Source organism: Siphateles boraxobius, unplaced genomic scaffold, assembly GCF_051911475.1.
Source record: "Siphateles boraxobius isolate OS27281-9 unplaced genomic scaffold, OSU_SipBor_1 13, whole genome shotgun sequence".
Lineage (NCBI taxonomy): Eukaryota > Metazoa > Chordata > Actinopteri > Cypriniformes > Leuciscidae > Siphateles > Siphateles boraxobius.
The window spans coordinates 9,745,826-9,763,103 of NW_027508733.1; the positions used below are offsets into that span (position 1 = coordinate 9,745,826).

The 17,278-nt window shown below is 36.2% G+C and overlaps 2 protein-coding genes across 4 annotated transcripts in view; both read right to left on the bottom strand.

The window, feature by feature from the left end:
* Nucleotides 1–8,018: 8,018 nt before the first annotated feature.
* On the bottom strand, nucleotides 8,019–15,853 carry LOC143735277 (uncharacterized). 2 transcript variants are annotated; one of them, XM_077225402.1, is made up of 5 exons: nucleotides 15,599–15,853; nucleotides 14,192–14,518; nucleotides 13,774–14,097; nucleotides 13,276–13,391; nucleotides 8,019–9,291 (listed from the first exon to the last, which is right to left on the bottom strand). In XM_077225402.1, the coding sequence occupies exons 1-5, from the start codon at nucleotides 15,666–15,668 to the stop codon at nucleotides 9,274–9,276; spliced, it is 855 nt and encodes a 284-aa protein (XP_077081517.1). In that variant the 5' UTR covers nucleotides 15,669–15,853; the 3' UTR covers nucleotides 8,019–9,273. The 2 variants fall into 2 exon arrangements, with proteins under 2 accessions (XP_077081517.1, XP_077081518.1); XM_077225403.1 differs by having other exon boundaries at nucleotides 13,276–13,406.
* A 36-nt stretch (nucleotides 15,854–15,889) lies between these two features.
* LOC143735330 (uncharacterized) overlaps nucleotides 15,890–17,278 on the bottom strand; it is a 59,255-nt gene continuing 57,866 nt past the window's right edge. For both annotated transcript variants that reach the window (XM_077225492.1, XM_077225491.1), the window contains one exon: nucleotides 15,890–17,135. The gene's annotated coding sequence lies outside the window, so the exon portion shown is untranslated. The remainder of the gene's footprint in view (nucleotides 17,136–17,278) is intronic.

Consider the following 17,278-nt stretch of genomic DNA (forward strand, 5'->3'; position numbering starts at 1 on the left):
CGCCTCAGAGGGTGCGTTAAATTTGACATAGACCCATTAGAGTAGAGCTACTACTCTAACGAAATCCAAATTTTTAGCAGTTTTTACTGTAGAGTTTTTTTTAAATTAATTTTTAAATTTTGCTTTTTACATTGCACAGTAAGCCATACATTTTCTGCCCAGTTTGCGGCGCTTTTTCTCGGCCGCCTCAGAGGGTGCGTTAAATTTGACATTGTCCCATTAGACTAGAGCTACTACTCTAACGAAATCCACATTTTGAGCAGTTTTTACTTTAGAAGTTTTTTTTAATTAATTTTTGAATTTTGCACTTGACAGTGCACAATAAGCCGCCTAATGCATTTTCTGCCCATTTCGTGGCGCTGTTTCTCGGCCACCTCAGAGGGTGCGTTAAATTTGACATTTTCCTATTAGAGTAGAGCTCCTACTCTGATGAAATCCACAATTTGAGCAGTTTTTACTGTAGAAATTTGTTTTTATGAAGTTTTGAATTTTGTACTTTAGACAGTGCACAATAAGCCGCCTAATGCATTTCTGCCCATTTCGTGGCGCTGTTTCTCGGCCGCCTCAGAGGGTGCGTTAAATTTGACATTGTCCCCTTAGACTAGAGCTCCTACTCTGATGAAATCCTCAATTTGAGCAGTTTTTACTGTAGAAATTTGTTTTTATGAAGTTTTGAATTTTGCACTTTAGACAGTGCACAATAAGCCGCCTAATGCATTTTCTGCCCATTTCGTGGCGCTGTTTCTCGGCCGCCTCAGAGGGTGCGTTAAATTTGACATTGTCCCATTAGACTAGAGCTCCTACTCTGACGAAATCCACAATTTGAGCAGTTTTTACTGTAGAATCTTTCTTTTATGAATGTTTTAATTTTGCACTTTAGACCGTGCACAATAAGCCGCCTAATGCATTTTCTGCCCATTTCGTGGCGCTGTTTCTCGGCCGCCTCAGAGGGTGCGTTAAATTTGACATAGTCCCATTAGAGTAGAGCTACTACTCTAACGAAATCCAAATTTTGAGCAGTTTTTACTGTAGAGTTTTTTTTTTAATTAATTTTTAAATTTTGCTTTTTACATTGCACAGTAAGCCATACATTTTCTGCCCAGTTTGCGGCGCTGTTTCTCGGCCGCCTCAGAGGGTGCGTTAAATTAGACATTGTCCCATTAGACTAGAGCTGCTACTCTGACGAAATCCACAATTTGAGCAGTTTTTACTGTAGAATCTTTTTTTTCTGAATGTTTTAATTTTGCACTTAAGACAGTGCACAATAAGCCGCCTAATGCATTTTCTGCCCATTTCGTGGCGCTGTTTCTCGACCGCCTCAGAGGGTGCGTTAAATTCGTCATTGTCCCATTAGACTACAGCTCCTACTCTAACGAAATCCACAATTTGAGCAGTTTTTACTGTAGAAATTTGTTTTTATGAAGTTTTGAATTTTGTACTTTAGACAGTGCACAATAAGCCGCCTAATGCATTTTCTGCCCATTTCGTGGCGCTGTTTCTCGGACGCCTCAGAGGGTGCGTTAAATTTGACATTGTCCCATTAGACTAGAGCTCCTACTCTGACGAAATCCACAATTTGAGCAGTTTTTACTGTAGAATTTTTTTTATGAATGTTTTAATTTTGCACTTTAGACAGTGCACAATAAGCCGCCTAATGCATTTTCTGCCCATTTCGTGGCGCTGTTTCTCGGCCGCCTCAGAGGGTGCGTTAAATTCGTCATTGTCCCATTAGACTACAGCTCCTACTCTAACGAAATCCACAATTTGAGCAGTTTTTACTGTAGAAATTTGTTTTTATGAAGTTTTGAATTTTGTACTTTAGACAGTGCACAATAAGCCGCCTAATGCATTTCTGCCCATTTCGTGGCGCTGTTTCTCGGCCGCCTCAGAGGGTGCGTTAAATTTGACATTGTCCCATTAGACTAGAGCTCCTACTCTGACGAAATCCACAATTTGAGCAGTTTTTACTGTAGAATGTTTTTTTTATGAATGTTTTAATTTTGCACTTTAGACAGTGCACAATAAGCCGCCTAATGCATTTTCTGCCCATTTCGTGGCGCTGTTTCTCGGCCGCCTCAGAGGGTGCGTTAAATTTGACATTGTCCCATTAGACTAGAGCTCCTACTCTGATGAAATCCTCAATTTGAGCAGTTTTTACTGTAGAAATTTGTTTTTATGAAGTTTTGAATTTTGCACTTTAGACAGTGCACAATAAGCCGCCTAATGCATTTTCTGCCCATTTCGTGGCGCTGTTTCTCGGCCGCCTCAGAGGGTGCGTTAAATTTGACATAGTCCCATTAGAGTAGAGCTACTACTCTAACGAAATCCAAATTTTGAGCAGTTTTTACTGTAGAGTTTTTTTTTAAATTAATTTTTAAATTTTGCTTTTTACATTGCACAGTAAGCCATACATTTTCTGCCCAGTTTGCGGCGCTGTTTCTCGGCCGCCTCAGAGGGTGCGTTAAATTTGACACTGTCCCATTAGACTAGAGCTCCTACTCTGACGAAATCCACAACTTGAGCAGTTTTTACCGTAGAATTTTTTTTTATGAATGTTTTAATTTTGCTCTTTAGACAGTGCACAATAAGCCGCCTAATGCATTTTCTGCCCATTTCGTGGCGCTGTTTCTCGGCCGCCTCAGAGGATGCGTTAAATTTGACATTGTCCTATTAGAGTTGAGCTCCTACTCTAACGAAATCCACATTTTGAGCAGTTTTTACTGTAGAAGTTTTTTTTAATTAATTTTTGAATTTTGCACTTTAGACAGTGCACAATAAGCCGCCCAATGCATTTTCTGCCCATTTCGTGGCGCTGTTTCTCGGCCGCCTCAGAGGGTGCGTTAAATTTGACATTGTTTTATTAGAGTAGAGCTCCTACTCTAACGAAATCCACATTTTGAGTAGTTTTTACTGTAGAAGTTTTTTTTAATTAATTTTTGAATTTTGCACTTTAGACAGTGCACAATAAGCCGCCTAATGCATTTTCTGCCCAGTTCCTGGCGCTGTTTCTCAGCCGCCTCAGAGGGTGCGTTAAATTTGTGCATGACAGTCAAGCACATTGGGTATAAGGCTCCAGTGCAACCATTAACACACACTCAAAAGCAGCTGGGATAAAGCGCCTCCAAATGGGCCAACAATTCAATGGCTATATTTTAAGTGTACTATCTGATCTGACAAATTCATAGGTCCATAATTTCAAAATGCTACAGTAAAAATGTCTGAAATTGTGCATGATAATAATCAAACACACTGAGTATGCAACCAATTCACACGAAATGCGTCTCTATACGCATTGTGTTTATCGTGCAATGTATACGCCAAAATGAGTTTTTACTTGCATATGATACGCATGGGTAGGTTTAGGCTGGTATGAGGGGCCATGGGACTTTCAACGCACCCTCTGAGGCGGCTGAGAAACAGCGCCGTAAAATGGGCAGAAAATGCATTAGGCGGCTTATTGTGCACTGTCTAAAGTGCAAAATTCAAAACTTCATAAAAACAAATTTCTACAGTGAAAACTTCTCAAAATGTGCATTTCGTCAGAGTAGGAGCTCTAGTCTAATGGGACAATGTCAAATTTAACGCACCCTCTGAGGTGGCCGAGAAACAGCGCCACGAAATGGGCAGAAAATGCATTAGGCGGCTTATTGTGCACTGTCTAAAGTACAAAATTAAAAAATTCATAAAAAAAAAACTCTACAGTAAAAACTGCTCAAATTGTGGATTTCATCAGAGTAGTAGTTCTAGTCTAATGGGACACTGTCAAATTTAACGCACCCTCTGAGGCGGCCGAGAAACAGCACAACGAAATGGGCAGAAAATGCATTAGGCGGCTTATTGTGCACTGTCTAAAGTGCAAAATTCAAAACTTCATAAAAACAAATTTCTACAGTAAAAACTGCTCAAATTGAGGATTTCATCAGAGTAGGAGCTCTAGTCTAATGGAACAATGTCAAATTTAACGCACCCTCTGAGGCGGCCGAGAAACAGCGCCACGAAATGGGCAGAAATGCATTAGGCGGCTTATTGTGCACTGTCTAAAGTACAAAATTCAAAACTTCATAAAAACAAATTTCTACAGTAAAAACTGCTCAAATTGTGGATTTCGTTAGAGTAGGAGCTGTAGTCTAATGGGACAATGACGAATTTAACGCACCCTCTGAGGCGGCCGATAAACAGCGCCACGAAATCGGCAGAAAATGCATTAGGCGGCTTATTGTGCACTGTCTAAAGTGCAAAATTACAGCCCATTCTCATCCCTAGGCGTCATGAAACTGACGCCTTGGGAATCATTTTGACCATGCTTCAATATTCGACGCTTTAGGCACCCTTTAGCGTCAGTTACATGACGCGATCCTAGGGCGTCATCTTACTGACGCTTTACCTTTAACGTCAGTTAGATGACGCTATCTAATCCTAACCCTACCCCAGACCTAAACCTACCCGCGTCATCTAACTGACGCTTAGGTAAAGCGTCAGTAAGATGACGCCCTAGGATCGCGTCATGTAACTGACGCTAAAGGGTGCCTAAAGCGTCGAATATTGAAGCATGGTCAAAATTGTCATTTTAGTGACGCCTTGGGGTGAGAATGCGTTGAAAATTAAAACATTCATAAAAAAAAAAGATTCTACAGTAAAAACTGCTCAAATTGTGGATTTCGTCAGAGTAGCAGCTCTAGTCTAATGGGACAATGTCAAATTTAACGCACCCTCTGAGGCGGCCGAGAAACAGCGCCGCAAACTGGGCAGAAAATGTATGGCTTACTGTGCAATGTAAAAAGCAAAATTTAAAAATTAATTTAAAAAAAACTCCACAGTAAAAACTGCTCAAATTTTGGATTTCGTTAGAGTAGTAGCTCTACTCTAATGGGACTATGTCAAATTTAACGCACCCTCTGAGGCGGCCGAGAAAAAGCGCCACGAAATGGGCAGAAAATGCATTAGGCGGCTTATTGTGCACTGTCTAAAGTGCAAAATTAAAACATTCATAAAAAAAAAGATTCTACAGTAAAAACTGCTCAAATTGTGGATTTCGTCAGAGTAGGAGCTCTAGTCTAATGGGACAATGTCAAATTTAACGCACCCTCTGAGGCGGCCGAGAAACAGCGCCAGCCACGAAATGGGCAGAAAATGCATGGCTTACTGTGCAATGTAAAAAGCAAAATTTAAAAATTAATTTTAAAAAAACTCTACAGTAAAAACTGCTCAAAATTTGGATTTCGTTAGAGTAGTCGCTCTACTCTAATGGGACTATGTCAAATTTAACGCACCCTCTGAGGCGGCCGAGAAACAGCGCCACGAAATGGGCAGAAAATGCATTAGGCGGCTTATTGTGCACTGTCTAAAGTACAAAATTAAAAAATTAATAAAAAAAAACTCTACAGTAAAAACTGCTCAAATTGAATATTTCATCAGAGTAGGAGCTCTAGTCTAATGGGACACTGTCAAATTTAACGCACCCTCTGAGGTGGCCGAGAAACAGCGCCACGAAATGGGCAGAAAATGCATTAGGCGGATTATTGTGCACTGTCTAAAGTGCAAATTTAAAAATATTAATTAAAAAAAATTCTACAGTAAAAACTGCTCAAATTGAGGATTTCGTCAGAGTAGTAGCTCTACTCTAATGGGAAAATGTCCAATTTAACGCACCCTCTGAGGCTACCAGAAACAACGCTGCGAAATGGGCAGAAAATGAAATTGAAACCAAAACTGCAACTTCCCCATAACTAGTCACATCTGTCAAATTCATGGGAGCATAACTTCAAGATGCGACAGTAAAAATGTCTCATTTTGTGCATGGTGACAGTCAAGAACAATGTGTATAAGGCCCCAGTGCAACTTTTTACGCACCATCACAATACACCTATATAGAGCCCCCAATTGAGCCAACAATGCACTGGCTTTTTATACAGTAAAACGTGAAATTGTGCATGATTATATTCAAGCAGATACAGGGTATAAAGCATCAGTGAAACCAAATAGGCCAACAATGTGATAACTCTTCTGTATTGTCAAATTAGGTCCATATCTTTCTAATGTACAGTAACCATGCAATGGCACTTTCAAGTCAATGCAACTTAATTCATACAGTCATTTGTAAAACCCTTTTCACAATACATATCATATCAAGGCAAATTTACAGAAAATGCAGGTTTCTGTATTACAAAACCACAATAGGATTTAATGAGATGTAAAATGTAAAGTACAGTTATAAGATAGCTACCACAAATTATAGTACACTCAAAAAATGCTGGGTGGTTTTAACCCATTTTTGGGTCAAATATGGACAAACCCATGCAGCCATTGGGTTACATTTTTAAATGACATTTTTAACCCAATGTTTGAGTTTGTCCATATTTGACCCAAAATAGGGTTAAAACAACCCAGCATTTTTTAGAGTATATTTAAAAAATATCATATAAAAATACAAGCAAAATGAATGTGTATGTTAAAGCAATTATAAAATGATAATTTTGTATAATCATTCATGTTTGATGTTCTGGAGTCCTTGCAGGGTTAGGTGTCATCTATTCAAAGTTGCTGGGTCACCTGGGTCTTTATAAGAGGCTGGATCCAAGCTGGTGCATAATCTCTGGTTACCTTGTGAAATTATAATTTGTAATAATATTTATTTATTTTTAAATACATGCATTGAATACATCCAAATGATGTTAATTACAATCATTAAAGAATAATGTTGGCCTAATTATAGTTTTACAGTAATTTATGTGTTATCATTATTTGTTATTTACCTTTCAAAATAGTTTATTATTCTTTTATGAAAACATAAAAAATACAAACAGGATCTCTAATAAGTGTGAATAAGTGAAAAACCACATGATCCCTAAATTGAGCTGATGACATGTACAATAATTAAAGAATAATGTAGCCTAATTATATTTATGTACCTTTATATTTTTACAGACCATTTTCGCTGATATATCAGTGTTATTTGCATTTAAACATTTTTTATTGTTATTTTAGTCTGAATATAGACACAAAAGTAACACGATCCCTTAAAAAAACGCGAAAAAGAGAAAAACCGCACGGTCCCTAAGTTGAGCGTCAATAAGAAGCCAGCAAACGCGGCAGTTCGCGTCATTTAAGGTGGAACGGATAGCGTCAATAAGAAGCTGCGAATAAGAAGCTGGATTCAGCCTCGTGTGTTTCTGTTAGTTTGGACTTCTTGTATCTCACCACTTTCTGCCATCTTGGTCACTCATTATGTGCAGATGTGCACTCATAATCACGTGTACTATAATTTCAGTTTTGTTTGTTTCATTGTCGGTTACTGTCACAAAACTGCTCTGAGACCAGAAAGTTTTAGATCCATATGCAGCTTTAATAAGAAGGGGAAGATCCAGTCACGTAATCAAATGTACAGGCAACAGGTCGAAGTCCAGGTAGGCAGTCCAAACAAATAAACACAAGGTTGGGAACAAGGTAAAACGGGTAATCCAGAGTCCAAGAAACCTAATTACAGGGAAACAAAAAAATGCTCAGATGCACTGCAACAAAATACAAAACTACACAGTGGTTGAATGTGAAAAGCAGGCTTATAAGGGGTGAGCTAAACAAGTTAATGACAAACGGGTGAATGTGATCAGTGATGAGTCCGGGCAGTGAGTTATGGGAAATGTAGTTGTGAGGGAAAATGACAATCTGAAGTGGAGTGCCCTCTGGTGGCTGTCGAGGGCACTCCAGCTGATGACCGTTACAGTTACGTGTGTAGCTCTCTCTGTTCAGATTTCCCTTTATGCCATTGGATTTATTAAAGACTGCATTCTCTCTTCATCATCGTGTTCATCATCGTGTTCGTGTTCGATCATCTAACGCTGTGACAGGAGCATTAAGCAAATGCAATAGACCACAACAATGTTTTGCACTCAGAAAATGTGTTTAATTATAGTAATGTGCACAGGCTCCCCATAGTTTACAGCATTAGCAGAGATATATTTTTTATATTCTTTAGAACATGTTGTTATAATTTAATTAAAGACAGAGACACAATTTGTTCAGTAAAACACTGTTTAATAATAAATCAATAAAAATTAAGTTTAGTTTTCTCTGCAAATTCTCCACTATTACAGGCAAAAACAAATCTGGATTTATTGATTATAAGTCATGATGTTTATATTTTTAAGTTTTCAGACAGCTGTCTAGTTTTGTTTTCTCTTATTATACACACAGTATATGTGGCCCAAGTGTTGGGGTTATTTAGTTTTCAAAAGCATATAAATATTAATCCTGTATGGAAAAGAAATGTTATTAATGGTTAATAAAAAAAAATATTCCACAGAGTGGATTATGATTTTAATAATGTTTATTACATAAACATACAGAGATCTTTTGAGTTACAGATAAGACAGTGTTGTGGGCTTTACTTTTAAAAGTGTTTAAGGCACTTTTTCCCATGAATGATGTAAAGTTAACAGAAAATGAGCACCAGATGAAAGACACGTACAAAAATAGGAACAAAGAAACAAAGCAATCATCTCAATCAAAAGTAAGATTCAACAAGACAAATACATCAGCAAAACAAAATTATAATAAAAATAAAATAAAAAATATTTCAGCACCTCATAGAATCTCACCATGTGCAAATTCATCAGTCATCACCTTTGCTGAGTATTTTCTCCTTAAACTGCAGTGAACCAAACACAGTCTCAAAAACACGGTTTGAAATCGCTGGTGTTTCTGACGTCACAAACTTCCTTGTAACCAATCAGATCAACGTGTGATCGTCAACCAGTGGATCTCTGAGCTGAAGGATCGAGTGAGTGAGTAAGTGGAGGCTTTGAAATATGTCATTTTGGTGATGAAAGATGAGTTTTAAGGCATACAATTATTGACTACATGGGGGACTTTAAAACAGTAAATTTTTAGTTATTATAGTAAGTATACATATATACACACGCAGAAATTATGCTGTAACATTCTCCTTGACAAACAATACATTAAGTATATTTCAGTATTTTGAAAACCCAGGGTTTATTCAACTAGTTTTATGCAACAGGCCACAAGGGTTAGCGTTACTGGTTAAACAATAAACATTAGCAACATAGTGACTTTTCCAGCAACAGCAACAATAGAGAGAATAGAGTTTCAGCTGATCCTCTTCTCTTCATCCTAATTCACTTCAGTGTCCATTTCAATCATAGTATCAAAATAATAAATTACTTTACATTGTTTTCCTGGCAGCCTCGGACCTGAGTCTGATTCAAGGACATCTTCTTCCTCAAAGAAATGTGTTTCAGATCACGTGGAGAGTTATCACAACCCATCATTCTCCTGTACAAAAATACAGATTCACAGAAACTTAAAAATCTGAGGAGGATTGATGTTTCAGTTACACCATAAAAAGTGTGAAGATGCCATATCTCTGCTGCAGGAGCATGAGGACAGCATATGTGAACAGAGCAATAAACTACAGTGTCTGTGAAGTGAGATCTGTAAGTCTGTATATATATATATATATATATATATATATATATATACTGCCGTTCAAAAGTTTAGGATCAATATGATTTTTAATGTCTCTTATGCTCACCATGGCTGCATTTATTCGATTAAAAATACAACCAAAAAACTGAAATATTATTATATAAATAAATTATATTATTATATTAATAAATTAACTGTTTTCTATTGGAAAACATTTTACGATGTCATTTATTCCTGTGATCGAAGCTGAATTTTCAGCATCATTACTCCAGTCTTCAGTGTCAAATGATCCTTCAGAAATCATTCTAATATGATGATTTGCTGCTCAAGAAACGTTATTTTCAGTATTATCAATGTTGAAAACAGTTGTGGACAATTTTTTTTTCTGGTTTCTTTGATGAATAGAAAATTCAAAAGAACAGCATTTATCTGAAACAGCTTTTGTAACATTAAAGGGTTAGTTCACCCAAAAATGAAAATTAAGTCATTAATTACTCACCCCCATAACTGTACCAACCCCGTAAGACCTTCGTTCATCTTCGGAACACAAATGAAGATATTTTTGATTAAATCTGAGAGGTGGATCACTGCTACATAGGCTGCCAGAGGGAATGAAACTTGACGGCCCAGAAAGTCATTAAAGAACATGTTTAAATATTCCATGTGCCTACAGTGGCTCAACTATAAGTTTTCCACGACGCATGCGCGAGAACTGAGAAGAGGACGTTCTTCTTCTAATACTTCTTGTTCAGTTCTCGCGCATGCGTCGTGGAAAACTTATAGTTTTCCAGAGTGTTTTCCCAAACACTCTGAAGAGGACGTTCTGCCAGTGTGCTCCTTAACACTGGAGCTCCCTCTGCTGTCCATAAGGTGCCTCTGCGCACCAGCCATTTCAAACCCAGCCTCCAGTATTTGGCCCACGCCTCCTTATTTGCATACACTCCTCAATCCTCAAATGCCCAGTCCTAAATCCCCAAATTCCCAATCCTAAATCCACAAATCCCCAATCTTAAATGGCTAAATGACTAAATGCCCAATCCTAAATACCAAATTCCCAATCCTAAATCCCTAAATGCCCAAATGACTAAATGCCCAATCCTAAATACAAAATGCCCAATCCTAAATACCAAATTCATGACTTAGACTTTAGTTTTCGTTCAAGACTTTTAATTTTAGATTTTTAGTTTTCAATCTGACCCAATAATCCCTCCATAGCAAGGATGCATTAAACTGATAAAAACTTACAGTAGAGACATTTATAATGTTAAAAAAGATTTCAGACAAATGGAACATAACTTTCTATTCATTAAAAAGACACCTGAAAACATGTTTTCAACATCGATAATGATAATTATTTTTTGAGCATCAACTCGTCATAATAGAACGAATACCTAAACCTAAGAAAGACATTCTTTTGATTCATAACTAACGTCCAATCTGTTTTTTTAAACTGGGATTATAAGATATTAGCTTTGTTACTGGCTAAAAGACTTAAACAGGTTCTGGGTACAATAACAGACGAAACTCAGTCAGGTTTCATCCCGAAGAGGCATATTGCTACAGTAACAATAAACTTTTTTTAGATTTGTTGGACTGTTAGAGTTTAATTTATTTATTTTAGATTTGTTATAAAGCCTTTGATTTTCTTGATGAATTTATGAATTTATGAATTCATGAATTTACGAATTCATGAATTTATTTTGCAATCCCTGTATACATTTGCCAAACTGTCCGAACGTTATACAAAAAATGGAAACTGCTGAATTAATCTGAAATCTGGCACTTCTCCAGGGCTTCATGTGTTTATGCGCTTTATTTGTTCTTAATGGCTGCTCAACTCCTTACTACTTCCCTGTTGAATAGTCAATTAATATAGCAGATAAACACATTATTATAACCCAATTAGCTGATGATACCAACTTGCAGATCCCTAAAACGACTTGCAGATCCCTATCGCTCTTGATCTTATCAAAGTGTTCTCAAAAGTTTCTGGTCTATCTTTGAATTGAAATGTGAACTCCTTCTGCTCCATTCCTGCACAATATTCCTGTGAGGTCTCAAGTTAATTATTTGGAATTACAATTTGTAAAGATGTCAATGCGAGAGGAAAATTGAACTTTGATCCAGTAATTACTAAAGCTAAGAAAAGTTAAATTCCTGGCTCCAAAGAGACTTTATGAGGAAGAGTTCTCCTCGCCAAAATAGAGGTGTTTCTATAGATCGACCTATCCTGCTCTTTCTTTACATGTGGACAAGATGATTTGTGTTGAGGTTGATAGAATGCTTTTTGATTATTGAAACACAAGAGGACATTACATCAAAAAATCTGTTGTCATAAATAGCTTTGAACATGGGGGTTTTAACTTTCTTGATTTTGCTTCTTTAAACAATATGTTTAAGATCAGTTGGTTGAGGCAGTTTTTGAATGATTCTGATTACATATGGAATGATATTCCCAGTTATATTTTTTCTAAAGTTGGTGGTCTCCACTTTCTGTTAGTATGTAATTATAATATCTCTAAATTGACCATCAAATTGTCAAATTTCCATAAGTAGGTGCTTTTGGCCTGGCACTGGATTTATAAACTATAATTTTAGTCCCCACAGGTGTTTTATTTGTAATAACCATGATATCCGATATAAAAGTAAAATACTTTTCTTTTCAGATTTGTTTAATAATAATATTCTTTTGGTTTCTCAACGTGTAAACTCAAATGGTCATTTGTTTTCTTATTCTGAATTCTTAAATATTGTATTCCCGTCACCACAGGAGACTTTGCCATAGTGATGATGTCATCGCCAGTGGAGCTGTTTCGCTTTTAAAAAACTCAGCTGATTCTTTTCTCTCTTTTTCCTCTTGGATACATCCTTAAGAGACTGCAATAGGGAAGATTTGCTTTTTATCTAGTCCCTCTCTCAGGAATAGAAAGATTAGACAACTTTTTCTGAACGATATTATTACTGTCCCTTCTGTAATATCTTAATTGGAGTAATTGTTTTAATGATATTCTTTGGAAGAAAGTGTGGTCTCTATCTATCCAACAAATATTTAATTTTTAATTGAATGATGCCTCTTACACTAATAAAGTTAAAGAGGTATCATTCAAGTTCTTACATCAATTTTATTTATTTGGATTCTATAACTCTGACAAGAATCTAAAAGACAAGTATATTTTTCTAGCCAGTTTTTTTTTTGTACACAAGTGTACATTTTTGTCTGTCAAACCTCTTTTTATTATTTTTCACAAAGAGCTGAAATGATATTTGGGTAGTATCTCTTCTTCCAGCAATGTCAAAGCTTTAAAGTTCATTACGTTGTGCAAAAAGTATAAAGTTTATGCTTTTTTATAATGAAAACAACAAAAGAAGGACTCAAGGTATCTCTCTCTCTCTCTCGAATTTAATTTATTTTAAATGACGTGTTACCCCTGGTTTATTTTACTGGCTTTTTGTCTACTGTTTATAATTCTATTATTGTTGTTTAATTCTGTTTTGAGTTGTAACTGTATGTATTTGCGGTTATATATGTTCAATAAAATAAAAATAAAAATGATAGGAAATGAAATAATAAATTACATTTTAAAATAAATTCAAATAGAAAACAGTTATTTTAAATTGTCATAATATTTAACAACATTACTGTTTTCTGTTTATTGTTGTTGTTGTTGTATTTTTAAACGCAGTCTCATAAGAGACTTCTTTCAAAAACATTAAAAACTTACCAATCCCAAACTTTTGTATGTATTTGTGTATAGCTTTGTTATATGCATTCATGCCACTGCTCTTTAAAAAGTTTTTGCGCACAGTAAATATCATATCTGCAATACTTACACTCTGTGGTACTTCTGCATGGCTCCTGCGGTGACGATAGTAAACCACAGCAACAGCAGCAGCAAACACCAGCAGAACAATAACAACTATTCCTGCTACAACACCTGAAGACAGACCTGAATCTGGAACATCTACAGAGAAACAGACATTATTATGAGAGAGAGACTGATAATACATCCAGTGCTTACCAATATATTTAACTGATAATTACACCTTTATACTTTTATCATCAGGTGTATGACTTCGTTTTAACTGATAAATAGTGGCTTCTTTTGTTTTTAGAAACTGCAGCTCAAAAAGCATCAGCACTTGGATCTAAACTAGAAGCAGCAGCATTCACAGGAAAACTGGCTGATATTATGCATTTAGCATGTTAATAACATTAGTCAAAGTGTCACTGGCTCAAAACTTACTTTTTTAAACAGTCCAAAACCCAACACTTATTGGATTTTCAGATTCCTCAAAGGAAAATACGCTGAATGACTCAATTATACTCACCAATGACAGAAACACTGAATCTCTTCACTCTAATGATGCTGAAGCGGTTGATGATGTTGATCTGTAGTTTATATTCTCCAGAGTCTATGTTTCTGGTGTTTGTGATGGTCAGAGATCCAGTCTGATGATCCAGCTTCAGTCTGTCTCTGAATCTCTCTTTACACTGAACATCTGTACAGATCTTACTCTGATCTCCAGTGATTTCAGTGATGAGAATGTCATTAAAATACCACATCAATAAATCATTTGAGTGTTTTATAAAAACAGAATCTAAAGTGACGGATTCTCCCTTATTCACTTGATATAGTTCAGCAGCAGAAACATCTGAAACACAAACCAACAGATGCTGAAGGATCTTGTATTAGCATGTGTTAAAACATATATAAAATGCATTTTTAAGACTCATCAAATGACTCACCAGTGACGGAAACACTGAAGATCTTTTCAACGTCGCTGCCATTGTAGATCTTCAGTTGATAAACTCCAGAGTCTGTGTGTGTGATGTTTGTGATGGTCAGAGATCCAGTCTGATGATCCAGCTTCAGTCTGTCTCTGAATCTCTCAGTGCCTTCATTACACTGAACATCTGTACAGATCTTACTGAGATCTCCATTGATTTGTGCGATGCGAATGCTGCTGAAGTACCATTTTATATCTTCTTGTTGGTTTGTTTGAACACCAGTGTTTAGAGTGACTGAATCTCCCTCCATCACGGACACTTCATCTGATCCAACACCAGACACATCTGAGCAGAACATACAATAGTGCTGTGATTCTTTCCCTTACAGATCATAAATGTGAGTAGAGAAATATCTTTGTATTCATCATTTTAAACATGCAAACAAATATCAGAAAAACAGGGACTCACACATTCACTCATCAGACAAACACACGAGTCTCATGAATGAACTTATCACACAACCCACAATCCACATCCTGATTCAAAGTCTCACCCCCTTTCCCTACACATATAGTATATTTTCAAATGCAATTAATCAAACAAACATTTTCATAGACTCAATATAAATATTACATCGGTGACTAGTAGCCTACCAAAAAAAAAATACTTAAGAGAATTATGGTAACACTTTGCAATAAGGTTCGTTAGTTAACATTAATAATAAACTGCACATACAGGCCTACAGCATTTATTCATCTTTCTTAATGTTAATTTCAACATTTACTAATACTACTTCATTAAAATCTTGTTAAAATTAGTAAATGCAATGTGAACTAACGTAAACTAACAATGAACAGCTGTATTTTTTATTATTAACTACCGTTAACAAATACAGTAACAAATGCATTGATCATTGAGCAATTTCTGTAAAGCTGCTTTGAGACAATGTGTATTGTGAAAAGCGCTATACAAATAAATTTGAATTGAATTGAAATTGAATTGAATCATGGTTAGTTCCTGTTAGTTAGGCTAATATATTACCTAATGCTAAGTAATGAACCTTATTGTAAAGTGTTACCAGAATTATTTTCCACCACATTAACACTCAGATAAAACAGTGCCGTGTTTTCCACATTTTATAAATAGATTTAAGTCCTAAACAACCCACATAAATAACGTGTGCAAGGCAACATTTTTGCTTAAATTTGATGAATTTGGCAGAAACGACACATTAAAACGACACATCGCGCAGCTGATCTGATCTCATTTCAACTGCGTTAGCGTTGTTTTACATCGTTAAAAAGTGTTTCACCGACAGTTAGGTTCTCTTTTCCGCAATAGGCCTGAGCCTATAATCCAGCAATTATAATGGCGAAGATGCGGACTATAGGTCACAGAAAACGACGTTAACAAAAAAGGTCTTACTGTGGTCCAGTAAAAACAATATCACTGCGAGTACGTTAAATAAAAGCTTCATTTTCTGATTCTGATTCATAAGTGTTGTTGTTCTGTTTTAATGGCCGAATGCGAAAGTGAAAGTACGTGTGGACGTCATAATATGCAAAGATGGGCTATGGCTTTCCGCCGTGTTCCGTTTGTAGAATAGGTCTATAGTATAAATATAATTGTATGGCGATAGTAGACTAGCCTATATTACATTTCTTATTCCTAACTCCAGTCTGGAGTTTATTACCTTAAAGAATTTGAAGACTGCTGTCGAGTTTTAAATCATTGTTTATTATTTGAATAATACAACAAGGCCAAAACATTTTTTTTTTAGGATTTTTTAGACTACATGTCATGTAACAGTAATGTGAAAACAGTCTTGTGAAAATAAAATTCATACATTACATTTGGGCCCAATTTCACAGACAGGTCTTAGATTAAGCCAGGATTAGGCCTTATAGTTAAACTACGATATTCAAAGAGCTTTTATGAAAATTACTGGTGTGCACCTTAAGACAAAACAATGGCACAGATATATTTTAAGATATGTCAGTGCAAGTTATTTTCAGTAAAGGCAGTGTAGTCTGGGACTAGCTTAAACCTTGTCTGAAACCAGGGGATAAACAATCTTTCATCTTAATCTTTCTCTCTTTTAGCTGCTGTAATCAATCTTTTACTAAAGCAAATGCAAACTCAGAAATTCTTCTCTCTTTTTTTTGTCCGCTCCCATTCACTGCTATAGACGTTTACCTAAAAATTAAGACATCTAAGAACCCTGTAAATGTGAAAAAGGTCCATTACATAGAATTAGTAACTACACAATCTGACTGCAATAAAGCTTTTTCCGATTTATTTATTTTTTGGTAATAAATTTATTCTATGGTAATATCACCTCTTAATAAATAAATACAAAAGTTTCAGGTCCTGGTAAATGACAGAGGAGTCAAGAGTTTTTTGTTGGTCTGTTGTGGTCCTGTTAGTCAAAGACAAAATCGTGAAAACCCATGAAAGGGCTCCAATGAGAAGAATAACTGCTTTACCCCTTGAACTCCTTTCTATAGATAGACTATATTAACTTGGAATGGAGTAAAGGTTTCTTTTCAGTACATAATGGTTGTAGTCCACTTTACCAGGTATGCTCAAACGTATGCAACCAAGATGTGGTCTAGAAGACTTTATACAGGAACGTTCTGCATTTTGGGTGTTGTTCAGCTCATACTGTTGTGGAAAAAAGACAACCTTGGTCAGGAGTCCAGTTCTCTTCTGGCCAGCAAACGAACACTGCATGGTAATGATTCAGACTGCATCACAAGTCAGATTGTGGAATGGTAGCATTCAGAACATTTCCTCCCGTTCCTTCTGCTTGAAGATCGGATTCATCACGCCAGTATGGAGATCAAGCACTTGATGCATCAAGACTTGATACTCTGCAATGAAAGCTGTTACACCTTGTAAATAACTTACTGTCACTTGTATCTAACTGAAGCAAGAAAGATGAAGACCAGAAAGACAGGATCTAAAACAGAGAGAGGCACTTCAGTGAACAGTGACAACTGATTCGGAAGAATAAATGACAGCCATGTGGAAAGTTGTGCAAGAGTTTGTACTACTGACACAAACTATTTATTAATTTTCAATCTATTGAATTTTTTTCAATAT